This window comes from Mixophyes fleayi, chromosome 2 (genome assembly GCF_038048845.1).
Source record: "Mixophyes fleayi isolate aMixFle1 chromosome 2, aMixFle1.hap1, whole genome shotgun sequence".
Taxonomy (NCBI): Eukaryota; Metazoa; Chordata; class Amphibia; order Anura; family Limnodynastidae; genus Mixophyes; species Mixophyes fleayi.
The window spans coordinates 314,897,084-314,924,223 of record NC_134403.1 but is presented as its reverse complement, the minus strand read 5'-3'; the positions used below and the strand labels follow the sequence as shown (position 1 = coordinate 314,924,223).

The following is a 27,140-nucleotide window of genomic DNA, read 5'->3' as shown; positions in this document are numbered from 1 at the left end:
ACTATGCCCTTAGAAGCACAGAGCACAGGATACAGGATCACTGGACTGAACAGGACACAGCACAGGACCCAGCAGCAACACTGAACTCAAAATTGACAGAGCACAGCACCCAACACCACTGGACTGATACTGCTGAATGTGTGAACTTTGTAATATTGCAGTACCACTCGACTTTTACTGCTGAATGTGTGAACTTGGTAATATTGCAGTACCAATGGGCTTATACTGCAGGATTGGTTTTGAAAATTTTGTTGTAATTAAAAAAGTTTTTAATTAGTTTTTTGTATTTTTTTTTATAACTTTTTTTTAATTTTTTAAACACTTGGGAATATTGGGGAAATAAGAACTATGCCCTTAGAAGCACAGAGCACAGGACACAGGACCACTGGACTGAACAGGACACAGCACAGGACCCAGCAGCACCACTGAACTCAAAATTGACAGAGCACAGCACACAGCACCACTGGACTGATACTGCAGAACACAGCACAGCACAGAACTAAACAGCACAGCACAGAACTAAACAGCACAGCACGAGATCTACCAGGACAGAGGACCACCTAACACACCCTCCCTCTACCCTGATCAATGCCCGAGTGAAGATGGCGGCGACTGGCAGGGAATTTATAGGTTCCGAGTATCGCGAGATCCGACAGCGGGATTATGACTCCGAGCCTCGGTTTCAAGTTTTCATTTGACGCCAATACCCGGATCTGTCTCGGATCCGACTCGGATCGGCAACGTTCGGGTGGGCTCGGATTCAGGAAATCCGAGTGCGCTCATCTCTAATATAAATGTCCCACTTTTTCATTTTCACATTTTTGGGATGCAAGTCAATATAAAACACAGCTTATTACACACATATACAAACACCTCAAAATATTATCAACCACTACAATAGAGGTGGTGGATGCTATAATTTTTAATTTACAGAGGCAGTGGAAATATCTGGGAATTTATCTATAGAGGTTTATACTTTATATCACAGCCTAATTAAGACTTTGTTGGGGCCTAGTTAACATACTGATTTGCCAAACCCCCGTTTGTCAAAAAAGAACACATAAATAAAAGGGTTATAGCAATATGGCCCCTCAGCAGCGCCCATTGGGTACTAAGCTGGAGCAAAGACTGTGTAATGAGTGATCTGTCTGCATCACACTCAAAAGATGGTTAGATAGGATAGAGAAATTTGTCCATATAATAACCTGTTCCTACAAGTATGCATATCTGACAAAACACTCCCACTCCCACTGTTGAAACATATTAAAAACAGTGATTACAACAAATATTTTTTTCTCACATATGACCAATTGTTTAATCATTTAGTGATGTTTAAAGACACCAGTGTGCTTGTATATGAGCATTACAAGCCCACTTTAACAATCCCACTGTATAAATTACATTTAGTCTATTATATATTTGAGTCCAAAACACCAACAAGTGTTTTGGGAAAATCAACAGCTGAACATGAATATGATTTGCAATTTGCCAAGATATCAAATGAGTGAAATCTCTGGCAGGATACATTGGAATGTTTTCCTGTTCTCCTTAACTACACACTTCTTCCAACACAAAAAGATGCATGATATACTTTGAAAAACAATTGCTTGCTCAATGATGAATACAATTTACTATCTGAATCCCATCTGAGCAGCTCACCAGCCTGACCCAGCATGCAGTGCGGTGCAGGACGTCCTAGATTACAGTGCATTCTGGGAGATGTAGTCCACATTTGCACATTGTGTACAAGACTGACGACTTGCTGCTAAGGTATTGTGCAGAAACACACTGTACTTGGGTGAGTCCACACTTTTATTTCAGTCATAACAACTTACCTGCACTCTTTGGGACTCCCTCCAGTATATGCATAAATTCTGTTTGCAAGATGCTGTCATATATATCGGGTTTTTTTTGTTTTTTTAAGAAAGATCAACAGCTGTCAGTCCACATTACAGATATATTAAATTAGACATGTCTTTCAACAGTTGTATAAATCTTTTCCGATGATCTTGGTTCATTTTTTTTTTAAAAAAAAATATGTGTAATGAAAATTGGATTAGCTTTTTACAGTATGAAACTCGTAAACAGGCTTTTTTGGCTACAAAATGGGACATATTTTTTAAACATTTTTTTAGAATGCCAGAAACATAGTCGAAAGATTGGCAAAGATGTATGTTGTGAGCCAATGCTGTATGTTGTCCAAGAGGGTTCTCTAGCCTAAATACTTTGTCTGTTTTTCACTTGCTCCATAGTTTTATGATATATGAAAACAGGCACAATCTATGTGTCTATTCTGGCCTAGACGTCTCCGTTTACGCCAAGACGCACATTTCTTGTCTGTTTTTTATTATATAAATCGATATTGTACAGCCTTGAAAAATGTAATTTGGCCAAACATGTATAACAAATATCATGTTTTGACTATTGGATAATAAAGCAACCGCATGCCTCTGCCAAAATCACTCACTTTTCATGTTTCACTTTTCATGTCACGCTTATCAGCCACAACATTAAAACCACCTGCCTAATATTGTGTAGGTCTCCCTCGTGCTGACAAAACAGCTCTGACCCGTCGAGGCATGGAATCCAAAACACCTCTGAAGGTGTCCTGTGGTATCTGGCACCAGGACGTTAGCAGCAGAGCCTTTAAGTTCTGTAAGCTGCGACGTGGGGCCTCCATGGCTCGCACTCATTTTTCCAGCACTTACAAATGCTCAATCGGATTGAGATCTGGGAAATTTGGAGGCCAAGTCAACACCTTGAGCTCTCTGTCATGTTCCTCAAACTATTCCCAACAATTTTGACAGTGTGGCAGGGCGCATTATTCTGCTGAAAGAGGCCAGTGCTTAAAGGGAATACGATTGCCATGAAGTGGTGTACTTGGTCTGCAACAATGTATAGGTTGGTGGCGTGTGTCAAAGTAGCATCCACATGAAAGCCAGGACCCAAGGTTTCCCAGCAGCACATTGCCCTCAGCGGTCTTGCCTTCTTCCCATAGTGCATCCTGGTACCATCTGCTCCCACTGGTAAATACACACCTGGCCCTACACATGATGTAAAAGAAAACGTGATTCATCAGTCCAGGCCATCTTCTTCTATAGCTCCATGGTCCAGTTCTGGACAGGGGTCAGCATGGGTACTCTGACCTGTCTGCGGATCAGCATTAACTTTTTCAGCAATTTGTGTTACAATAGTTCTTCTGTGGGATTGGCCCAGACAGGCTAGCTTTTGCTCCCCATGCGCACCAATGAGCTTTGGGCGCTCATGACCCTGTCGTCAGTTCATCGGTTGTCCTTCCTTGGACCAGTTTTGGTAGGTGCTAACCACTGCATACCAGGAACACCCTACAAGATTTGCTGTGTTGAGGATGCTCTGACCCAGTTGTCTAGCAATCACAATTTGGCCCAGAGTCGCTCAGATCCTTACGCTTCCCAATTCTTCTTTTTCCAATACATCAACTTAAAGAACTGATTGTTCACTTACTGTCTACTATATCCCGCCCCTTGCCAGGTGCCATTGTAACAAGATATTCAATCTTATTCACTTCACTTGTCGGTGGTTTTAATGTTGTGGCTGATCGGTGTAATTATCTTCAATACTTCAAGCATAACCACATATCTTGCTGTTCCTGTACATAGCCACATATCGTGCTGTACCTGTACATAGCCACATATCGTGCTGTACCTGTACATAGCCACATATCGTGCTGTACCTGTACATAGCCACATATCATGCTGTACCTGTACATAGCCACATATCATGCTGTACCTGTACATAGCCACATATCGTGCTGTACCTGTACATAGCCACATATCATGCTGTACCTGTACATAGCCACATATCGTGCTGTACCTGTACATAGCCACATCTTGAGTTGTTCCTGTACATAGCCACTTATCACACTGTTCCTGTACATAGCCACTTATCACGCTGTTCCTGTACATAGCCACTTATCACGCTGTTCCTGTACATAGCCACTTATCACGCTGTTCCTGTACATAGCCACTTATCACGCTGTTCCTGTACATAGCCACATTTCATTCTGTTCCTCTATGTAGCCACATATTGCGTTATTCCTGTATATAGCCACATATCATGCTGTTCCTGTATATAACCATATGCTGTAACACACACTATCCACAACATTACAACACCCTGTAAAACACGCTGTTCTCCATATTACAACACCCTGTAAAACATGCTGTCCTCCAATTACAACATGCTGTAAAACATGCTGTCCTCCAATTTACAACACACTGTAAAAAAACGCTGTCCTCCATATTTCATACCTAGCAATCGTTGCAGCCATTACATATTAACCCTTTTCAGTCATTAATATTGTCCAGATTGCAACCAATAAGCATTATTCATATTGCAGGCATTAACCATTAATCCATTGCAGCTTGTACCATTATCCATATTGCAGCCATTATCCACTTGCAGATATTATCCCATAGTAGCCTTAACCACTTGCAGCATATCTGTATCATCAATATGCACAATGCCCCCACAGCCATGTCCCATTAGCTATTAATGTGGGGAATGGTAGAGGCCATTTGACAACGCTAATAGTGCGTCATTGGTCACTTTAGTGTGGCTTCGCCCTCTTCATTCCACTAAAACTGCCCTCACCAAACACATAAGTCCCAACTGTCCCAATTTTTAGTCGGACATCCCAATTCGCCAACTGCAGAAGGGACAGGGCTTAACAAAAAACTGGGTGGGGTTTTACACTGTGTCCATTTGTGGGCGTGGTTTTGTCCTGATTTCATGATTCTAAATTTTGAGAGGTATATTAAAGAGGGTCGGCAAGAGAGAGGGAGGAGAGAAAGTTGAAAACAAGAATTTTGGAAGCAAAGGGTCAAAAGTAATGGTTAAGGGAGGGTGTCTTGAGAATATGCACGATAATAGCATATTTGAAGGATAAGATACTAGTGAGGAAAAGGTTAAAGAAGTGAACAAGGTGCAAGCAGCACTAGGTGAGACAGAGCGGAGGAGCTGGGAACTGGATCGAGTAGGCTGGATCATTAAGAAATTCGGAACTATGCTTTACTTCCCCAAACAGCGCTGTAGAATTTTGTGGTACCATATAAATAGCAATAAAAATGTCATATTACACTTAGCCATTTGGGCTTGGGGCCGGTGGGGTTGGCAAGAATTCAAACATTATACACACATCAAACGGCCAGTGTTAGGGTTAATGGGGATTTATCAGAACCCATTAATATAGTTAACGGAACGAGGCAACCCTGCCCCCTCTCTCCCATGATTTTCATCTTATGTATGGAGGCACTCGCGCGGTCTATTAGAGCAAATCTGGATATTTCTGGGGTTCGGATGTGAGAGAATTTAAATTGGCTCTTTTCGCGGATGATCTTCTTGCCATCCTCATGAACCCGACTGTCTCCATTCCAAACCTTGTGTCGGAATTCCGTGTGTTTGGAGAATTATCTCATTTTAAAATGAATTACTCAAAGTCACTGGCCCTCAATATGAAGTCGGCTTTCCCCTTTGTCTGGCACCCCACGCATCTTAAGTATTTGGGGGTGATCATAAACAAAGATAATTCAAAGATCTATACAGATAACTTTCTACCTATTGCCTATATTACTATACGCTCCAATTTAAGGGACTGGCTTCAGAAGGACTTTTCCCTGATAGGTAGAGTTAATGTTGTCAAAATTAATTTACTCCCGAGAGTTCTATACCTCCCACACACACTCCCAATCCATGTCCCCACTTCATGGTTCAATGAGTTACATAAGGCCATTAGACATTTTGTTTGGAGGGGTAGGAGACCTCGTTTCAAGCATGACATACTATATAAACGCAAGTGTGATGGTGGTCTACAGTTGCCACATTTTTCAACATATTATGATGCTGTTATGCTGAATAGGGTCCTTGACTGGACACGAGGAGGAGGGGACAGGCAGTGGGTTTGGATTAAAGATTATGTACTAGATAAAGCTATTGATCTTGTTCCATGGCAGTCTTCCCTTCCCACTGTTAAACACCCGACTATCTGTCCTACCCTGGCCAGATGGTCAAAGCTGCGCTCTGTTCCAAACATTTCCACAAAGCACTCACCCTTGACGCACTTTTTGACAACCCAGACTTCCCCCCCGGTCTATCAAGACAGTCTTTTAAACATTGAATCCAAGCAGGGATAACCCGTGTCAGCCGGCTGGTGGACACGTCTGGAGTCATACCCTTTGCTGAGATACAGGCAAAATGGGGTCTACTCAATGTGGAAATTTGGAGACATATCCAACTGAGACACTTTGCTTGTTCCAGTGGAATCCGTGAAGAGACAGACAGGACTCGCACACAGTTTGAGGCTCTTTGTACTGCAGCCCAACGCCCTAGGCACACCCTATCATCTATATACAAGATTTTGATTGTACAGTCATTCAAAGCGCTACCTAAATTTACTAGGGACTGGGAGCGGGAGTTAAATATAGACATACCTGAATCAGAATGGGGGAACATATTTCAGCGCACTCACGCTAGTTCAGTTAGTGTAAGAGTGGTTGAAACACATTATAAAATATTAACTAGGTGGTACCAGTGTCCCAGTCGTCTGGAAAAAATGGTTCCTGGGGTCTCTGATCTCTGCTGGAGGTGTCGAGGAACTTCGGGCACTCCATTACATATTTGGTGGGATTGTCCGGCAATCAGACCCTTCTGGGATGCGGTCATTCTCATCTCCAAAACGATTGTGAGAATCGATTTACCAAACTGCCCGAGATTTTGGCTACTCAATGACACTAGTATGCCAGTCTCCCAATATAAAAAGTCCTCTGTAAAATTTCTCAATAGCGCTGCAAAGGCTGTGATACCGGTCCACTGGAGATCACCGTTAGTCCCCACTATAAAAGAATGGTTTACACGAATAGACTTCTATATGGCTATGGATGAAGTCATTTATTCGGCAGAGGATAAAAATAGAGCATTCTACGTGCTGTGGTCGGTATGGATCGAGTTTAAAGATACAGTGTTGTTCGCTCAATGGAATGTATGAAAGGTGCGTGGGTGCCAACATAATCGCGTTATATGTGTATTAAGGTCTCCTGACCCGTGATTTATGGCACCCCCAGGTCGCTACTTCTCAAATCTGCAACAACTACACTTGATCTTAGCCAAAAGGCTGAGAAGCGATACAAACCATCCAGATATGTGATACTAGACCAGTGTTGGGCAGCAGGCGGATCTAGGGTCACATGCTGCCCTCCGAACCTTCAACTGCAGCCCCCAGCATATTTATGGAGACCCATATCTGTAGAGCAGAGACTGGTTACTACCCTGAGATTTTTGGCTATTGGAAGGACACTGGCTGATCTCAAGTACAGCACAGCTATTTCACCGCAAGCTCTTAGTCTCATCATTCCTGAAACCTGTGAAGCCATCATACAAGTTCTCCAGGGATAATATGTGAAAGAACAATTTTCTTTTATTAAAATATAAACTAAGATTAACATATTAAAGAAAAATTTACAAAAATTGCATAAGTGTGTTCCCTGCTTTGCTCTCGCCCTTATCTAATCTCTGTCTCTTCGTCGTGCCCTTTGTTTTCAGATAGCATTAAGGATGGCATAGTTATCATTTTTGGTGATAACATTTTGGCATAGGAGAGAACAAGCCTGTAAAAACAACAACTGTTAGAAATAACAATCATTTTAACACACCTTGGCACCTTTTTATTATTCTTAATTCTTTACTTCAAATATTTATTCTATTTTAACACCAAAAATACAGATATATTCTGCCCTCCCTACTTCCTCTCCTTGTACACATGTTCTGGCTCTATTACGTAAGTTAGAAATGTACTGTTAGGGCCTGAGTCATTAAGGAAAGTAAGGCAAGAAAAAGGAGTAAATGTTCTCCGGGTCAAACCATGTTACAAAGGAAGGGGTGGAAATTAATTTATTATTTTGAACAAAAGTTAAATACTGGCTTATTTTTCATCTAGCACACAAATACTTCATAGCTTTATTTTTACACTGAAATTTAAAGTTGATCTAGGACATGCCCTACCCCAACTATAAATCTATGCCTACATTTTAAATTTACCTCCCCCTCAAATGCAACATGGTTTTGTCCAGATTCAAAGTTACTCCTTTTTTATGCTTTGCTCTCCTTAATGACTTAGTGTGCATGCAAAGCCTAATTTCTGTGAAAAGAGAATCCTGACAATGTAATGCTGTCTTCAGTATATAGCAATGTTGGCTGCTGCACCTGTTCTCCACCAGAGGGAGTATGTGGACCCTGCAGGCATAACAGCTGGTGGTGTTAAATATTACAGTGCAGCCATAAAATTATTTAATAAGCGGATTACTCTGTCAATTTATTTTTGTCATTTACTATACATGAGCTGTGAGTGATTGAATGATTATTTAGTCATTTCTAAAGAGATTTTGGGAGAACATTTTTACAGAAAGTCATATTTTTATATTCTTTTTTTTTTTGTTCAAAAGACCGCACCTTTGGCAAATATGCAAATGTAGCATCCTAGCCAGTACTATACTGCAGCCACCAACAGTCATTTTGAAGGCATTTTACATCTTTTGTTGTAGTGAAAATGCCCAAATTCCATTTGAAATAATGAGAACGTTATGCTGGAACAGGCGAGTTATTCATAGACATTGTTTTAATATAATAATGTTTTCAGGAAAATATGAATGTTATAAACCCATGTCCAGTTTAAAGATCCATCACTGGAAAGAAATAGATATTAATCCTAGTTATGTGGCCAAGGCATAGATTGTAAATGGGGGAATGTGATGTGAGCTGAGCAGTTAATGAGCTTATCTTAATATACACATAGTCAATACAGAAAGAGTGGTATTGAAGGCGGAGGCAGGATCTTGGTTTTATTTAGGCACACTTACAAGAGGTTATCTAAGGTACCTCCTAATAGACATTTGAATAAAAAGAGTACTACATGGTTAGGCTGTGTACACATAACTGACACTATAATGCTTGGTAAATGTCCCAAATACTGTGAAACTGTAATACACTTCATTACATTAGGTGATTTTGTATTCTATGTTAAACCTCTGAACTATTAGCATTAGCTGTGGCTTTTTAGTGTACTATATGAGTAAGTGTTCAGCTAAAAATAGAAAACAGAATTTAGGTTTTGTAGGTGTATGGCTAACCGTCCTCTCAAAAAAGAGATTGGTCTTTCTAATCAAATACTTTAGTTTTCATCTGGAACGGAGAGGGGCGTTAGTAAAAAAGAAAACTTTACAAACATTCTTATGGCATACAAAATACATGTTTGATTGGCTGCTAGTGGTGTCTTCCAGCAGCATTCGGTGGTACTAGAAAGTTTGTGATTTCAATTTTCTGCATTTCTATATACATGTGACTTAAGTGCGTTCTGATCTTAATCTAAGTCATAAAAATAGAAGAATACAATACAAAAGGAAATGTCTTTGTCAGAAAAAGTATGTGAGCCTATGCTTTCAGTAACTTCAAACGTTTACGATTGACCGGTCCCACTCATTGGCTTGGAGCAATTTTGTCCCATTCTGCCTTACAGCAAAGCTTCAACTCATGAGTGTTGGTGGGCTTTCTTGTCTGAGCACCTTGCTTCAGGTTCTGCCACAATATTTCAATTGAATTAAGGTCTGGGCTTTGATTCGGCCACTACAAAAACGTAAAATGTATAATGCTTCAACCATTATTGTGTAGACTGACTTGTGTGTTTAGGGTAGTTGTCTTTCTGCAAGACCTATCTACTGTTGAACCAGTTCACGAACATAAACCCTGATATTCTCCTGTAGAATTTGCTGGTACAATCCAGAATTCATAGTTCTATCAATAATGGCAAGCCGTCCTGATCCCATGGCAGCAAAACAGCCAAAATTCATGATTCTTCCAACACTGTGTTTCAGGATTGGGATGAGGTTCTTATATTGGAATGCAGGGTTTAGTTTTCTCTAAACATAAGATTTCTCGATTAAGCCAAAAAGTTCTATTTTAGACTCATCCGTCCACAGAACATTCTTCCAGTAGTCTTCTGGCTTATCCAGGTGGTTTTTTAGCAAACTTTAAACAGGCAGCCATTTTCTTCTTGGAGATTAGTGGCTTCCTCCTTGCTATCCTCCCATGCACACTATTCTTTATAAGTGTTTGCCTGATGAACACTGACTTTAGCCAGTGCAAGAGAGGCCTGCAGATCCTTTGATGTTACCCAGGGGTTCTTGGCGATATATGTCTTGCTCTTGGAGTGATTTCTATTGGACGATCACTCCTGGGAAGGGTAATAATAGTGTTGAATTTTCTCTCTGATAGTGGATTGATGAAGGCCAAAGTCTTTACACATCGTTTTAGAAACTTTTCCGGCATGATAAGAATCAACAAATATTTTTCTGAGGATCTCAGAAATCATCTTTGATCAAGGCATGGCGTGTGTTGATAAACTTGTGTGGTGAAGACCAGCGCTTAGTTGTTAAGACTTAGGTCTATGTTTCTTAAATCCAAGGGATTTACACTCCTGACTCCTCTAGTTATCTCTTTAATGGAACTGATAATCCTAGAGGTTCACATACTTTTTCCAACAAAGAAATGTAATGTTGAATCATTTTGATTAATGAAAAAGTATATTCTTTTTGTGTGTTATTGGGTTCTCTATCTATTTTTATGGCTTAGATGAAAATCTGGGAGTATATTTACTAAACTACAGGATTCTAGCTGTCATTTTGTTTAATGTACGAAATAAATGATAATTAGAATCTGATTGGTTGCTATAGGCAGCATCTCCACTTTTTCAAACCCGCAGTTTACTAAATATACACCATAGTCACTTATGTAGAAATTCAGAAAATTCTAAAGAGTTCACAAACTTTCTAGCAACACTGTAATTAGAGTGAGAGACAAACAGCGAAGTGACAAGAACACTGTTCACAAATAACCAAAAATCGTTGTAAGTGAACTTTTTACCTAATAATTTTATTAAGAATTTACCTAATGCTGTTTTGTATGGCTTTACATGCTAATGTACGCCTATTTCTTATAGCTTTACATCTCTTAAACTGATGGATAGCTCCATCATGGAACTATTGACATTATTATATGGGTTATGCATGGTGTATGTGTGCAAGTTGAAGATAGTAGACCCACATAAAGTGATTTAAAGTGACTGCTAGCTCTGCAGTTAGTCTTAGCTTCTAAAAATCATTGCAGACAATTACATTGTTAAAATGAACAGGACTTTTTTGTCTTTGATATTATATAAAATTGCGCCAAATCGCGGGTGATAACCCGCGATTTTAGTCCCCAAGTTGCCAGATGTATTAAACTGAGATTTTTACTCTGATCTTAAAAATCGCTGGTCATCTCTGGCGATTTGCTGCAATGTCAAACAATCCTAACTAACTCTTCCGTGTTTAGCTAACTCTCCTGTGTTTCCTAGCTGCGAGACTGGTAAACACATCACTGTTACACTGTCTGACTATATATCTGCAGGTCCCCACGGATGTGAAAAATTTAAAAACAGGTAAAAGTTTTAAAAAAAGAAGGGGTGGGGTCACCCTGCCCGGTCATTTTTGGATTAGAAGCTGCTGACAACAGATGATAACATCAAATTGGTGAGTATTTTGGGGTTTATTCCTAGAGGGGAGCCTGCTCGTTTTTTTTGGCGGACCCCACTCCCTATGGAATCCAGCCCAGTGCTGAACAGCCTGGGGTTGGTTGTCATTATGGCAGGGGGACCCCTGCCGCGTGTCCCCCTGCTATTGTGCCACTCACCCTGGGCTGATTTGCCTAGTGCAGGTTGCATGAAAATCGGGGGGACCTCACTCAAATTTTTCCCTGATTTTCACACAACTAGCAGTAGGCTGGCAGCACTAGGGTTAATAGTGGCCGGGGAGGGACCCCACACATTTTTTAAAAAAACTTTTATCTGTTTTTAAACTTTTCACAGTCGCAGGGACCTGCGGCTATATAGGCAGAGAGTGTAACAGTGATGTGTTTACTAATCGCGCTACTAGGATGCAGCGTGTTGTATCTGGCGATTTTCCAAGCAAACTCAGGAGAGTTTGCTTAATCGCAGCTTCATACATTTGAGTCTTGTATAGCTGGAGTGTCAAACAGCCGGGACTTTGATCTCTATCAATTTTGTAAATGGTGATTTTGACAGAAACACATCTCTGGCGATTTAACAGCAAGGGGTAAATGTATGAACCTCCGGATTCTTTAAAGCGGCGCTGCCTTGTAAAGGGAAGTCTCCCTTTACAAGGCAGCGCCGCTTTAAATTTAAGCGCTGAAGACGCTGAACTCGCCGGAGTTGAAGAATCCGGAGGTTCATACATTTACCCCCAAATCTCACTTTAATACATCTGCGAGATGAACACCCGCGAGAAAATCGCTGGATTTTCAAAATCGGAGCTTAATACATTTACCCCATGGTGGTAGTTGAAGTCCTGAATCTCTGTGGTTAGAGATTAGTGGAACAGCAAACGTGTACATTTGGGCCTCTCTGTTGCAGAATTAACCTGAGTCGATTTAATATGTTAAAATATATTTTTTGGTGTATGTATACAATGGGAATTAACTTTTATGTAGCTGTAAAACCTTGTCTTCTTCTGATATTAAATGTCATGTCTAGATAGAAGACTACGAGGGTGCAAGAATAGGTTTTGTTGTAACCTGTAAGAAAATATGGCGGCCTGTAGCAAGAGGCTACAAGAAGTCAGGGATATCATTGCATCGGCTCACAAAGACTGCTCTCCCTCTGAAAAACTACAGTTCTACGACGAATGGGCTAACCAATATGAAGAGGTAATAGTCTATGTGTTATATTACCTGTGTACTGGAGTCTCATCCCTTTAGTTATGAAACCTGGTGCTGAAGTCCAGAGTCTTTTATGTTTATTACTAAACCTTTTATATGGTGCAGCTTCTGTTTTAGGTTTTGGTCCTTCAGGCCCCCATGAAATTATATGGAGACTCATATATACATTATCACATAGGCCATAGAATCAAAATACACTGTAGGGCTCAAAACCCAAATGGAGCTGTCCACGTCCCCAAATATGCAGTCAAAATAAACCGCAGCTTTCAAAATGCAGGGGAATTTATATTTTTTCGTATCCTTATATAATTTTGTATTTATTTTTAGTCTGTGGAGAGGGACTGCAATATTCTCACTAAGACCAGTGTGTTATTGTATATTTCTAGAATGTGATGTATTTTACAAACTGTAATTGCACTGTATGAAAACTTGGCTACTTTTCTGGCTCTCTGGGAAGCAAGGTAGGAAAAGACTAGATAGACAGGGCTTGAATATTTGGTTCACAGTGAAAAGTTGGTAGGATAATTTAGTTATCAAGCCCTTCCTCAGTACACCTTGAGTGGCTGGTGTGTCATGACGTCATCATCCATCATGTTTGGTGGACAAGGCCTGATGACACAGTTTGAAACATGACCCTGCAGTTGGGAAGTATGCCTGCATTTTAATTAGAATAATGTGTCTACACAGTGGCATTAAAAAAGTATTCAGCCCCCATCTTTTTGTCCACACTTGAGAATATCACAACTTGGGATCTGTATTTTTTAGAATGGGAATTTCTATATATGAGTCGCACATTTCCGGAGTCCTCCAATACAACAAAGAAAGCCATAAACAAATAAAACATAACTAATATAACATCATTTAAATAAGTAATTATCTCCCTTGGTCAATACTTGTTTGAACCACCTCTGGCAGCTATTACAGCCTGTAGTCTTTTTGAATAGATCTGTATTAACCTTCGACATGGAGATAGGGACAATTTTTGAACTCAGAGGGATGTTTAATGCATTTGCAATAGTCTTGTGCCCTTCACCAGATCTATGCCTCTATAATCATATGTATCATCATCATTTATTTATATAGCGCCAATATGTCTTAAGATGCCCTTTTGTCTCTGTTTTTCATCTGGTTAATGGAAAGTCTCTATCGTGCTGTAAGACATGCGTTGCACAACCTCATTTGAAGGTGCCGCAATAATGCGTACCATGCTTTAACATGTAAAATATGTAGAATTTACTACAGAAAAAGAGGAACCTCTTTGCTGGTATGCCATACCTCTCAACATTAGTGGCAGTGCCCTGCGTAACCTATTTTGTCCTTCCCACACCACTCACATCTGTAATGGCACATTACCCCTCCCCCACTTCTGTAGTAACACATTCCCCCCTTCTCTCCATATTAATAATATATAACCTCTGTAGTACCACACTGCTATCCACATCTTTCATCACCTCTGTTGTAACACATTCCCCCCTCTCGCCATAGTAGTAATATATAACCTCTGTAGTACCACACTGATATCCTCATCTTTCATCACCTCTGTTGTAACACATTCCCCTCTCTCGCCATAGTAGTAATATATAACCTCTGTAGTACCACACTGATATCCACCCCTTTACGTTTGTAGTACACATCCCCCTCACCTCTGTAGTACACATTCCTCCCCTCTTTAATAACGTATCCTCATCACCTATGTAGTTTGTATTCTCCCCTTTTGTCACAGCAGTAATACATCCCGCTCAGCTCTGTAGTAAACACCCACCCCATCACCTCTGTTGTAAGGCCCACCCCCTCTCCTCTTTAGTAACACATCTCCCTCTCCACCATGCATTCACCCCTTTTCCCATAGGCAAATAGAGGGGGGGGTTTCCTAATATCTGGAAACCCCCCTCCAAGCCTGGGGCACTGTATAATTGAGGTGGCTGGACCCTGCCCCCACTTCACACGGCTCTGCTTGAAAAGGGAGAGCTGCATGCACCTAACAGCATACTTACCAACTTTAAGAGGCAGCTGTCCGGGAGGGGGTCCGTCGAGGGGGCCTGGCCTCGCGTGTTGCGCCATTAGGCTCTGCCCCCTGTCAATCTTAGCCCATTTCAGCTAATCGCAGCAGGGGGCGGGGCCACAATGCCGCGTTTAGCCCCGCCCCCCGCTATCTTCAACAGCGGCGACTTCGGGATCCGGGGTTTTTGCCTGCTCTCTCGGGAGCCCAGGAGAACTCACAAAAATTCGGGAGTCCTAGGCAACTATGCCTAACAGTAGTGCATGCAGCATTGCCCATATATTATAGGCATAGGAAGAGTTGGAGAGCAGCCAAGCACTGTCTAATATTATAGCCACGCCCCCATGCATGATGGTCACGCCCACTGGTGGTGTGGTGTAGAAACCCCCCTCTACAAATCCTGCATTTGCCCGTTTCCCCCAGTATCTTTCCCATAGCAACACATAACCTATATATGCCAACTTTCCAGACCTCTCTTCCGGAGGAGAGGTAATGTGACAGGGGGTAGGAGGGGGCATGGTGATGCTATTGCGTCACCTTAGCCCCACCATCCGCTAGTAAATATTAAAATTCACAGCATTTAATAACGGGGCGGGGTTCAACAATGCAAGATTACGTCATTAAGCCCTGTCTCCATCACGTCCGGGAGGATGCCTGCTCTCCCGGGAGGGCTCACAGAAAATCTGAGCCTCACGGAAATTCCGGAAGAGTATGACATAACCCTACACAATTATTACCTGTTCTCCATAGTCTCCCTCACAAGACTAAGCTCTCCAGTTATAAAGGGACAGTCTGGCGATGAAGCTGCATGAAGCTTTTCATTCTGATAGAGCCAGACTAACCTCTCTAATACCAGGTCTCACTATCTCCAATGGGGACCCCAGGAGCAAATACAGGATTTCTAAAGATGGCTTTCAGATTGCAGAATAAAGCAAGTCAAAACTTGCCATAATATGCCTTTTTTTTAAAGTGAAATTGTTTTACTGTAAATAACAAGCAGTGTAAGATGTTATCTAATAACAAGACTGAGACTAACAGTGTGAATCACTCTCTGTAGCTGTACTAAAGGGAGTGAGAATTGCCACTGTTTGAATTTTTTTTATCCTTCTCCACCCTTCATGAGAGTTTACCACCTTGATTTCTGCCCAAGGCCCCAGTATATCTAAAACCGCCCCCAAACGCAGGTGCCGATTGGACATTCAACTCAGTGCAGCCCGGACGCCGTGTAGCTCATTTGACACATGTGGCTCCTCCCCTTCCAAGCCGTCTAGGAGGAAACTACAATCCAAGTACTTCTGAGGGTGATTTCTGGGCAACCAGTAGCCCCCCCCCCCTAAATGTACGCATGGACCTGGGATACCAGGACAGAAATAGTGCAGTAGTATTTGTGCCCCCAGTCTCCCTATATCTGTTCTGTTTCCTGTGCGCTGCATGAAATGCTGGTGCACCACAGCTGTAGAACCTCACAGAAAGAGGAGTATTTATATTTACAAAAAAACAGGCAACAAATTATTGTGGAGTTAAATTGGGTGACTTGTGAAGTAATGTACTGCATCTGTGCAAACTTGAGCTTGCATTACAAATTTATATTATGTGACAAAAATGGAAAAGTGTTTTGGGGTCTTAATGCTTTTTCAAGGCACTGCATGTCAGTAACTTATGTTATTTTGTGTTGAAGGATGTCTCAACATTGGAATACAAAGCCCCCCGTTTGGCTGCAGCTTCACTGGCCTCAGTATGTACATTAAATCGGGAGTCAAAGCTTGTGCTGGACGTAGCTTGTGGCACTGGACTTGTAGCTGAAGAGGTAATAATACAGTGTTACACCTGCAGTCACCTCCAAGTGATCAGAAATGTTCTGGCCTGTAATAATGACAGACTGGTCTTTGTAATAATATGGGAATATGCGCTGCACGACAGTGGGTCCCCATGATTATTCTATGCCAACCTATTGTGTAATACAAACTAATAAACATGATGTAATATTACTGTGTAATATCCCCAATTTAATTTTATATTTTTAACAATAAAATAAGTTGTAGACAGTTTTACAGCAAATTTGTCATTTTCGAGACTATTGGTTGCTACTCAGTGTTTGGGAATCCAGCTTACCTCTCTGTACTTGACTTTATACTCACAATATTTTGTGCTTCTTTTTATAAAGATCTGCTCAGACGTCCTTAAGGGGAACTCCTGCCCTACTATCTTGATTAGAATAGATATATTCTGTAGGAATTAATATACTTCCACAACTGCCGAAGCTGTTTTAAACCTTGCAAGTCAGTATCCCTAGAACCCATCTTAAGACCTTCCAAACAAATTTGCTTAAGTTTATTAGGCCCCATTAAAAAGCTTGGATATATAAAAGAGTAATGATTGCTCTTTACCAGGAGGGGGGTGTCTTGTTGTACCTGCTTTAGTGGCATATTGGACCCACCCAGAGACTCCCCAAAAACTCTTAATGTGGTTAAGCTCACCTTAACTGTATGGGAACAATGTTCATGTAAGTTTCAATTACAGTCCTTACCCTCCAGTCTACTGTTGTATTAGATCATCCAAACTTCTGTGATGATGTTTCCAGTTTGTTGCAGGCACTCTGGAGGAGACTTAGTTTATACAGTTTTTGTATATCCAGGTTCTCCACTCTGACATTTCCAAAACAGATGGATTTTGAGGAGTTCTGCTTTGCGATATATGTAGATCAGATCCTGTCCCTCTGTCATTGCTCATGTTAAGGAGAGAGTAAAGTTTATTAGATGGATGAAGAGTTTTAATGCTCAGTACTGTAGTGATTTCTAATATGACATTGTTTCCTGGGATAGGCTACTGACCTGAGGCAGGATCGGACCTCTTTCTGTCATTGGAAAGGAAATGTCTAAAACCTTTGTGTCATTAGGTATAAACTTGTAACTGTTTATTGTGGAGACAGTGTTTATATACAGTACTGTGCAAAAGTTTTATGCAGGTGTGGAAAAAATGCTGCAAAGTAAGAATGCTTTCAAAAATAGTGTTAATAGTTTATTTTTCAACAATTAACAAAATGCAAAGTGAATGAATTGAAGATAAATCTAAATCAAATCAATATTTGGTGTGAGCACCCTTTGCCTTCAAAACATCAATGCATCAATTCTTCTAGGTACACTTGCACACAGGTTTTGAAGGAACTCGGCAGGGAGCTTGTTCCAAACATCTTGAAGAACTAACTACAAATCTTTTATGGATATAGGCTTGCTCAAATCCTTCTGTCTCTTCATGTAATCCTAGACAGATTCGATGATGTTGATATGGCCCCCACAGAGCCCTGATCTCATCACTTCCAGGACTCCTTGTTCTTCTTTACACTGAAGATAGTACTTAATGACATTGGCTGTATGTTTGTGGTCATTGTCCTACTGCAGAATAAATTTGATGCCAATCAGACACCTCCCTGATGGTATTGTATGATGGTTAGGTACCTGCCTGTATTTCTAAGCATTAATCCTGACCAAATCCCCAACTCCATTTGCTGAAATGCAGCCCCAAACTTACAAGGAACCTGCTCCATGATTCGCTGTTGCCTGCAGACACTCACTTTGCATTTTGATAATTGATAAAAAATAAACTATTAACACTTCTACTTTAGAAAGCATTCTTACTTTGCAGCATTTTTTCCACACTTGCCTAAAACTTTTGCACAGTATTGTGTATTATTTAATTGTGTTTCTTTCTTTGCATGTGTCCAATGCTGCTTTTGTGTAATAATAACAATTCTTATGTATACCTTTTACATGTGTTTTTTTGGAAGAACTAGTACATTGTGCACGTTACTGATTTATAGAGGAATTTAAAAAGCTTTGATTAAATAAAGTATTACAAAAATATTAATTTGTAGACAATACAAGAGTAAGATAGTAAACTAACTAAGGGGAAGTGCATAGTAAAGTCATTTAAAGTAAGTGCAATATTAATGGTGAACCATGGATCCGGAGGCTGATCACAGGCATGTTATGGGGCCCTGATGAAATGGAATGTAACCTAACATTAATGCTGTTTGTGTCTACTTCTTGTCTCAATGCCATCCTGCAATATAATGGCCGATGGCCCATGTAATAGTCTTTTCCTCCCATCTGTGGAAACCTGTAATCATGACTGGCAGTGAAAAGCATCACTCTGCGGACTTCTGTTCTTACAGTGTCTGGCTAGAGGCGCAGTGAAAGCTAAGGAAATGAGTTTGTCTTACTTGTTGTTATTGTGCTATTAAATGTTACTTTTTACTCCTTGGCTGGGAGCATGTTTAATGTATGTTGCTTCATAAAGGGCTGATGCTCTTAAGTATCTTAAATACAAAAATCCCTCTGACTGTGCAGGGTTTACTGAAACCTTGCAGCTGCCATTATACTGATATAGCAATGTAGGATTCCATCAGATCCACTCAACTCCCCCTCTTGTCTGAAGATCGGAAGAAGGACAACACAGAATGGAGGACCTGTGGCCCCCAACAGGGCTTCCCGGAGAAGCCTGGCGCAGCCAGATAAGCAGGTGCAGGGATAACATTTCTTAGATCTTACCTTCCTGGCCATCATTATATCTGATTTTATTACTTGTACAAACTGTATCTGGCTTCAATTTTGTTTTCTTTATTACCTGCTGTCTGATTATTACACTTTTACTGATTTTGACCCTTGGGTCTGTTTAACCCCCTGTGTCTACAGCTATATTTGTTTATCTCCCCTGTTTTCATAGCAAAAGATGAAAGACCGGTGAGATCATGGAGGATAAAGTGGGCTGTTATAGACAGAACTTCATTTGTGATCTGTGACATATGGGATTGCAGCTGTTTTAAACAGCAGGATTGGTTTAATAACATTTTAAAATTTTTAAAGCTTTTAGGTTTGTCATTATTTTACTTTTTGTTTCCAGTTGCAGCGCTGTGGATTTAACTTGTTTCATGGCTGGGATGGCAGTGCAGGGATGCTGGAAGTTGCTAAGAATAAACAACTGTACCAAGAGTTGAAGGAGTGCATGCTGGGACAAGACCCACTACCTTCTGGCTCTGGTAAGAGATCTTACCTTGATGATAAATAGTTAGATGCACAGCTTCTCTTTGTTATGTTGCAAGGTTCCTCTATTGTCATTCCTTGCAACCAAATCAGCACAATAAGCATATTGAGAACCAGGTACATTTTCATTTTCATCAGTAGTCCATAATCTAGCTTACTGTTGACTTTTTTTCCTATGTCTAGTTGTCCTGGCATGTCTAATTACATCCCGTAAAGTAGATGAAATTTAGGGTACCTGACCAATACATGTATATTCAGATTAGATATAGCACCACTTACTGTATCTTGGTAAGTTTAAATCACCACATACAGTACTATAGGAACCAATGAAGTGCAATAAAAAATGGAAGTTTTCATTTTTTCCATGTTGTCCTCTCATCCTGAATCTAGAGAACAATCCCCAATAAAGAACAAAAAAACAGTGCAAACACTCCATATGTGATACAACATTCTAAAAATAGATAGAGATTTACAATATGAAAACCATTATTGCAACAGGAAAAACATGTAAGAAAATCAAGACGGATCAAAGCATTTCAAAAAGTAATACTGCAAAAACCTCTCACTATGCAAAGCATTCACAGCTATCCATTGCTGATTTAACTTATTCCCACTTCACAGCCAGGGTTTTTGCATGAATTCCTCTTCTTGTAATTCCTTTATAAAGTAATCCACACACAGATTTTGTGATGGTTTCTTATCAAATTTAATACAATTAGGTGTGTGTAAAGCGTGCCATACACTGGCCGATCTGCCACACAGCTCAAACTAACAAATTATCTCATATACAGGTCAATAAAATGTCAAATTGTTACAAGCTGTTTATTATTATTATTATTATTATTATTATTATTATTATTATTAACATTTTTTTATATAGCACCAGCATATTTGGTAGCAGTTTACATACGACATAACAAACGATAATAAAATGAGACTGGGTATTACAGAAAGGGTTGTAGGGTGGCCCTGCTCGCAGGCTTGCAATCTCTATGTTTGTCATCAGGCATTGTACTTGCTTTGGCCACACAAGTATTACAGTATGTGTAGCCAGATTAAACCCCTAAAATGATTGTTCAATACATTATCAGACATTATCCATCAGAAGTAAAAATCTTGACTTACAATGCTCATATGTGCTGTCATTTGGCAGTGGGTAACATGGGATTCTCAGAGGTGTGCTAATTTGGTGAACCCCATGAACAATCAGATGCCCTTAATGTAGCCAAAGTTTTTCTGGACAAATAAGATACAGGCCCATTTGTATTGTCAATTAGGCCAAGTGCAGCATCTCCCCAGAGCCGTAACGAGGCATGTGCGGGCGGTGCCGTCGGCTTGGGAGCAAGGCCAAGGGGGGGCAGCAGCCGCACACTACCTGCCTCTCTACCTTCATCCCTTAAGTTATATATAACTTATATATGATATGAGATATAGATATATATATATATATATATATATATATATGTATATATATCTATCATACAAGTTAACCCGTGCATGATTCTCATGCATTCTAGTCAAATCAAGCTACTTAAGGTGTTAAAAAGGTTCTTGTCATGCATTTGGGCCCTAGCCCAGGCCTCCTCAGGGGAAGAGCATTACTTCCCGACGCAAGCGCCCTTTTTTAACGTGGTTTTGTCCACATGTCACCACCTCATCATTCTTCTCCATCACCTCATCCTTCATTTTCATCGCCACATCTATCCAGATGTCTATCCAGACACAGGGATCTCTCTCAGCGGTCCTGAGTATCACACTCCTCTCGCTCTGTCACCCCCGGCAACCACCAACCACTCCCCACTGTCACCCCCGGCAACCTCCAACCACTCCCAACTGTCACTTCTCCTTCAAGAAATATATATATTTTTTTTTTTAAGTCTTTATAAACACTTTTAACAATTAACAAATTAAATTAACAAATTAAAAACATCTTAGTATACCAAATTTCAGCCCTTTCTGAGTTTTTTTTCCCACACACACACTAAGAATTTAGTAGGTCAGTGTATAACTCCGCCCAGCAGGTGGCGCTGCAGCTTGGTTTTATTTTTTCCACACACACAGACTAACACACGCCACTAGGCATTTATATTATCTCATGCATTTGCAAATATGTGTAACAGAATTCTTTCAGTAAAGTGATAGCCACACCCCCACATTAGGTTGGTCACACCCACTTGTCAAATGCCACTCCCATTTAGATGGGGGCGCCGGTGCCCTGTCTCGCCCAGGGCACTAAAATGTCTAGTTACGGCACTGGATCTCCCCATGTGTTTGTGGCTAGCCTGAGATGTTGAGTTGCACGTATTACTTGCAATTCTCTAGTTTATGAATATCATTATTTTAACCCCATCCCACATCTCCAGTCTACACAAAAAATGACTGAATAGCAAATTACCTTACTTCCAAATGTTTTGAATAAATCTACATAATTAAATGACTGTCTGTTAATCCCATTAATTTACTGAATCCCCACCTCACTCATTCAAACTCTTTTATTCACCAGAGAGTTAGTTTCCAATATAGAATGTACCGTCTTCTACTCAACATACAACATTATTTAAGATCAGGTTGGTTGTTTTAAGGCCATTTAGCCCAAAATATCTTACCTCCCACTGTTCATGGACCAAAAACGATTGCTTGGTCCAATTAAAATCTATGAGCTGTAAATCCTGCCAGGCAATGACTGCATAGGCTCTCATCACTATCACGTTTTGTGCAATATTCTAGTGACTGGATGATGCACTTTACCCCTAAATGACACCCTTTTTGTCTTCCAGACAAATATGATGCAGTTATTGTAGTAGGAGCTATGAGTGATGGCCAAGTCCCAGTATCTGTTGTTCCTGAACTGCTCCGTGTCACCAAACATGGTGAGAGACAAACCAATGCTTTTATATTGAGTTGTAGGCCTGTTACTCCAGAGTGAAACTGTTATGTCTTTAAAATGCTTGTCAACAAGTGTGAAGTGTGTATATGCACTTCTTTTTCATTCACTTAAATTGCTCAACTCTTGAGAAACACGTAAAAAAATACATGATTTTCATTTCAGGAGAATAAGTTTGTCTTAACACAAGCCTACTCATGCTGTTATATTTGACTGGTTAAAGTACCAACTCAAAGTGATGCCAAGTAAATTTAAATTCCCAGAAGTCCTTTCCCCTTAAGAAGGGAAATGTATAGCGTTCCATCATTCTTATCATTGGTGCAGTGAGGCTGTTGCTATAGCTGTTCACATCCTGAACAAGAAATCCTATACTGCACTGATGAGTCTTAACAAAGGTGAAACATTTTCTGTACTTGGAAATACTATCTTTGCACAAGCCAGTGCCATGCTTTAAAAACAAGTTTGGCATGTTTTTGGTTTAGACCTTTATGATTGACCCTCTCCCCTAGTTATCAAGGGCTCACTCCTCTTGCAGAGAGCTTAAGAATCAGTTTTCTGCAGGAAGAAAGGGGCCCACCCAAGCCTTTTGGCTGAGGTATTTCTGAAGACCCCAGACCCCCCCCCCCAAGGGGCCCTATGACCTCATTGGTTGGGGACCTCAAGGGGCTCACCCTGGCCTCAGTGTAGGGGAGTCTTAGGACCCCTGTCCCCCTATGGGGCCTCATGGACCAAGGAGATCCGGAGGAACAGGGCCCTTTCCAAAGTCCCAAATCCCAGCACTGGCTTTTTGCACAACACTGGAAGCAGCGTACCTCGGCTTCGATTAAAAAATAAAAAAGAATATATTTGAGATTCCTCTGTACATCAGCATTAATAGATGCAGTGTAAAGAAGGTTAAATAGTAGCTGCCAAATGATCTATGATATAAAGGTCACACTGTTAGAAATAGGAGATAACTCCACCATATTTTAATCTTAACGCATCAGCATTGCATTTTGTTGAAAAAAAATAAAGGAAAATGTGGAAAACAATTCATATAGCCTTCTGTGATACTGATGTCAAAAACAACCCTATTTATCCTAGAAATTTGAAAACAAATGAGCAATTGAAATTTGGGAATACTGTTCTGGTCTTCAATAGGGTAACCACCTCCGTTTACTAGGGAGTTAAAACATGCAAACTTGGTGCTGTAAAATAAGGTTTTGCAAAATAGACAGTGTATTGATGAATATTGCTCTCAGAAGTAGGTCCAAACGTTGAAGGTGTTTTTAGCAATGTTGTCATCATAACTTTAGTGTAAGGGGAATATTACATACTTTCTCCATCAATAGTGATCAGGGACTCCATATCCTGTATATACTTAACAAATTAGGCTGCCTAGATTTTACAAACCTGTTGATTTCCCCATCAGGAGCCCCGGTGGCTGCTCCATGCTGTTTGGGCTAGTGGCTACTTTTATAAAAGAGAGAGGAATCAAAAGTAAAAAGCAGAGTATCCACAGGACTGGAGCTGGTCATCAGTGGGAGGCACACAGGATGCTATAACCGGCAGGGAGGCTAAGCCCTCCCTACATAGTATACTAAAATGGGCCAATCAGAGCACAGCAACCTCCGTGTTCACAATCAGTCTCAGCAGGCTGTTAATTAATGTACAAAGCTCATGCGCCCGGATGTCAAACTAGCTGGGACGTTGCAGGGTGAAGGGGGCGGAAATGATTCCTAGGGCTCTGCGATTCTTCTCAGAGACCCAAACATAAAGTAGGGCTGTGGGATGCTGCAGAAAGAAGTGTGCAGGGGCAGGCTGACCTGGGGTGCAGGGTAAATCCGTCCCATAGTGGGCTATTTTGGGCTGGGTCACTGGGCCACCTGCATTTTTTCTCTTTAAAATGTTCCTAATAGGCTGCTGAGTCGAGTCTTGCCCCCCGGGCTAAAATTTGCCAGCCCTCCTCTGGAAGTGTGGTCAGGAGAGGCAATCAGAAGCCACAATTTGGCATAAAAGTGGCATACATATAGATTTGCCGGTTCTGTTTTTATCCCTTAATGGCTGGGAAGTCAGCTGGTTAGTTAAATATAGGTGGTACTGCAGCTGTAGAAAATATACACACACATATACACACGTGGTCATCGAAGTGTAAATTTAGAATGTCTAGGTTAATGTGTGTATCATTACTGATATTTTTATTGACTGTAAAGTTATCCACGCTTGACAACCTGATTTTCTATGTATGCCTAGGTGGCCTCATATGTTTGACCACACGTGGTAACATTTCTAATCTACAGTACAAGGCTGAGTTAGAAAAAGCAATGTCTGACTTACAGAACAAAGGATTCTGGGAACAAATCTCTGTACAGGAAGTGGAGCAGTGGGAGAAAGCCACATCAGAAGATGAGGTTACACAAGAATCTGATTATATCCCTGGTATCATATACCTTTATAGGAAAACAGCATCTTCCTCCACTGTTCATTGAGGATGTGGCATGTTTTACTGGATTACTTATTTGTTGTATTGTTTGATTAATAAACATTTTTATATAATTTGATGGGAGTCTACTTAATGGTAAGGCTCTGTGAAATTTTAATTAAATCATATTGTTTGGAATAAAGCCCTATAATTTGTTTTAAAGCATGTCTGTATGTTTCCAAAGATCATCATCTCATGTGCATCCCCCAACTGAACCCTTTGGATTATTCATACACAATATAATGTAATGAAGAGTCATATACACAAGTGGGAATAGTGTGTTGAAGGTTGTATTAATAAATGTGAGACACACTGTCCTTATGAAATATAATGAAATAAAAACATTAATGACATCCATCTTTTACTAATTTATAAACCTAATGGGAATCTTTGTTCCTGCAGTAGTCTACACGGAAATGTCAAATAAGTCATCAAAATAGACAGTCAGTGCTTGATATATTATAGTCGTAAGCTAATAAATGAAGTACTATCAGCTGGGGTCAATACAAGCAGCCAATCAGAAGCAGCAATACAGTGCTGCTGATATTATCATCACCATTAGCCTCATCACCACGTATCTTTACACTAGGCCTTGAGTGCCCTCACAAGATACACCACTAAAACGTATCTGGAGATGTGTTCATGTCTCATTAAGTCACGCCACCAGGGGGCGTGCTATACTTACATGTACATGTCCCTACTGCGGCGGTTCCCAAACTGTGCGCCGCGGCTCCCAGGGGTGCCACGCGCCAGCCATAAAAAAAACAAACAGAAACACTTACCAATCCGCGCGGCGCCAGGACCCAGCATCCTCCTCTCTCACGCAGCCTGTCATATCAGTGACAGCTGCTGCGGGAGAGAGGAGGATGCTGGGTCCCGGCGCCGCGCGGATTGGTAAGTGTTTCTGTTTTGGTTTTTTTTATGGCTGGTGCGTGGCAGAGGGGGCAAAGTGAGAGAGGGCAGGAGAGGGACAGAGGAGAGTGACAGGAGAGGGACAGAGGAGAGTGACAGCATGACAGGAGAGTGACAACGTGACAGGAGGGGGACAGAGGAGAGTGACAGGAGAGGGACAGAGGAGAGTGACAACGTGACAGGAGGGGGACAGAGGAGAGTGACAGTGTGACAAGAGGGGGACAGAAGAGAGTGACAGGAGAGTGACAACGTGACAGGAGGGGGACAGAGGAAAGTGACAGCGTGACAGGAGAGGGACAGCGTGACAGGAGGGGGGCAGCGTGGCAGAGGAGCTGGGACAGCGTGACCGAGGGCAGAGGGGCTGGGACAGCGTGACAGAGGGCAGAGGAGGGGTACAGCATGACAGAGGGCAGATGAGCTGGGACAGCGTGGCAGATGAGCTGGGACAGCGTGGCAGAGGAGCTGGGACAGCGTGGCAGAGGAGCTGGGACAGCTTGCCAGAGGAGCTGGGACAGCGTGACAGAGGGCAGAGGATGGGGACAGCGTGACAGAGGGCAGAGGAGGGGGACAGTGTGGCAGATGAGCTGGGACAGCATGACAGAGGGCAGAGGAGGAGGACAGCGTGAGAGGGGCAGTGGAGGGGGACAGCGTGACAGAGGGCAGAAGAGGGGGGACAGCGTGACAGAGGGCAGAGGAGGGGGGACAGCGTGACAGAGGGCAGAGTATCTGGATGCAGAGGGGGCATTTTTGCATACAACTAAATAAGCATTTCTGTCCTGACCTAAATACTTATTACAATTTTTGACCCAACTACTTCTAAAATAGGACTGCTCGGTAATTATTTTGGAGGGGTGCCTTAAAAAAATTATGGAGACTCTAAGGGTGCCGTGAACTGCAAAAAAAAATTAAAATGATTGTTTTTTTATGGCTGAATTAAGAGCATACATGGTGACTCTCCTGGAAAGTATCATCACACATTTGTGGAGGCCTGCAGTAACCCGTATCACAGACCCACAGCCCACATTATTACATGATTCACATCAACAC

At 41.3% G+C, this 27,140-nt stretch overlaps 1 protein-coding gene across 3 annotated transcripts; it reads left to right on the top strand.

The window, feature by feature from the left end:
* The first annotated feature begins 1,702 nt into the window (after window positions 1-1,702).
* On the top strand, window positions 1,703-25,260 carry METTL27 (methyltransferase like 27). Of its 3 annotated transcripts, none has more exons than XM_075196619.1 (6): window positions 1,703-1,798; window positions 12,614-12,786; window positions 16,476-16,604; window positions 19,697-19,832; window positions 22,614-22,706; window positions 24,953-25,260. In XM_075196619.1, the coding sequence occupies exons 2-6, from the start codon at window positions 12,667-12,669 to the stop codon at window positions 25,186-25,188; spliced, it is 714 nt and encodes a 237-aa protein (XP_075052720.1). In that variant the 5' UTR covers window positions 1,703-1,798; window positions 12,614-12,666; the 3' UTR covers window positions 25,189-25,260. The 3 variants fall into 3 exon arrangements, with proteins under 3 accessions (XP_075052720.1, XP_075052722.1, XP_075052721.1); XM_075196620.1 differs by having other exon boundaries at window positions 1,723-1,798; window positions 12,618-12,786; XM_075196621.1 differs by lacking the exon at window positions 22,614-22,706.
* Window positions 25,261-27,140: the final 1,880 nt, after the last annotated feature.

Coding starts and splice junctions, on each gene's coding strand:
- METTL27 (XM_075196619.1), top strand. CDS start 12,667: ATGGCGGCCTGTAGCAAGAGGCTACAAGAAGTCAGGGATATCATTGCA. Junction 16,605..19,696: donor CTGGACTTGTAGCTGAAGAG/GTAATAATACAG, acceptor TTTTGTTTCCAG/TTGCAGCGCTGTGGATTTAA. Junction 22,707..24,952: donor GCTCCGTGTCACCAAACATG/GTGAGAGACAAA, acceptor ATGTATGCCTAG/GTGGCCTCATATGTTTGACC.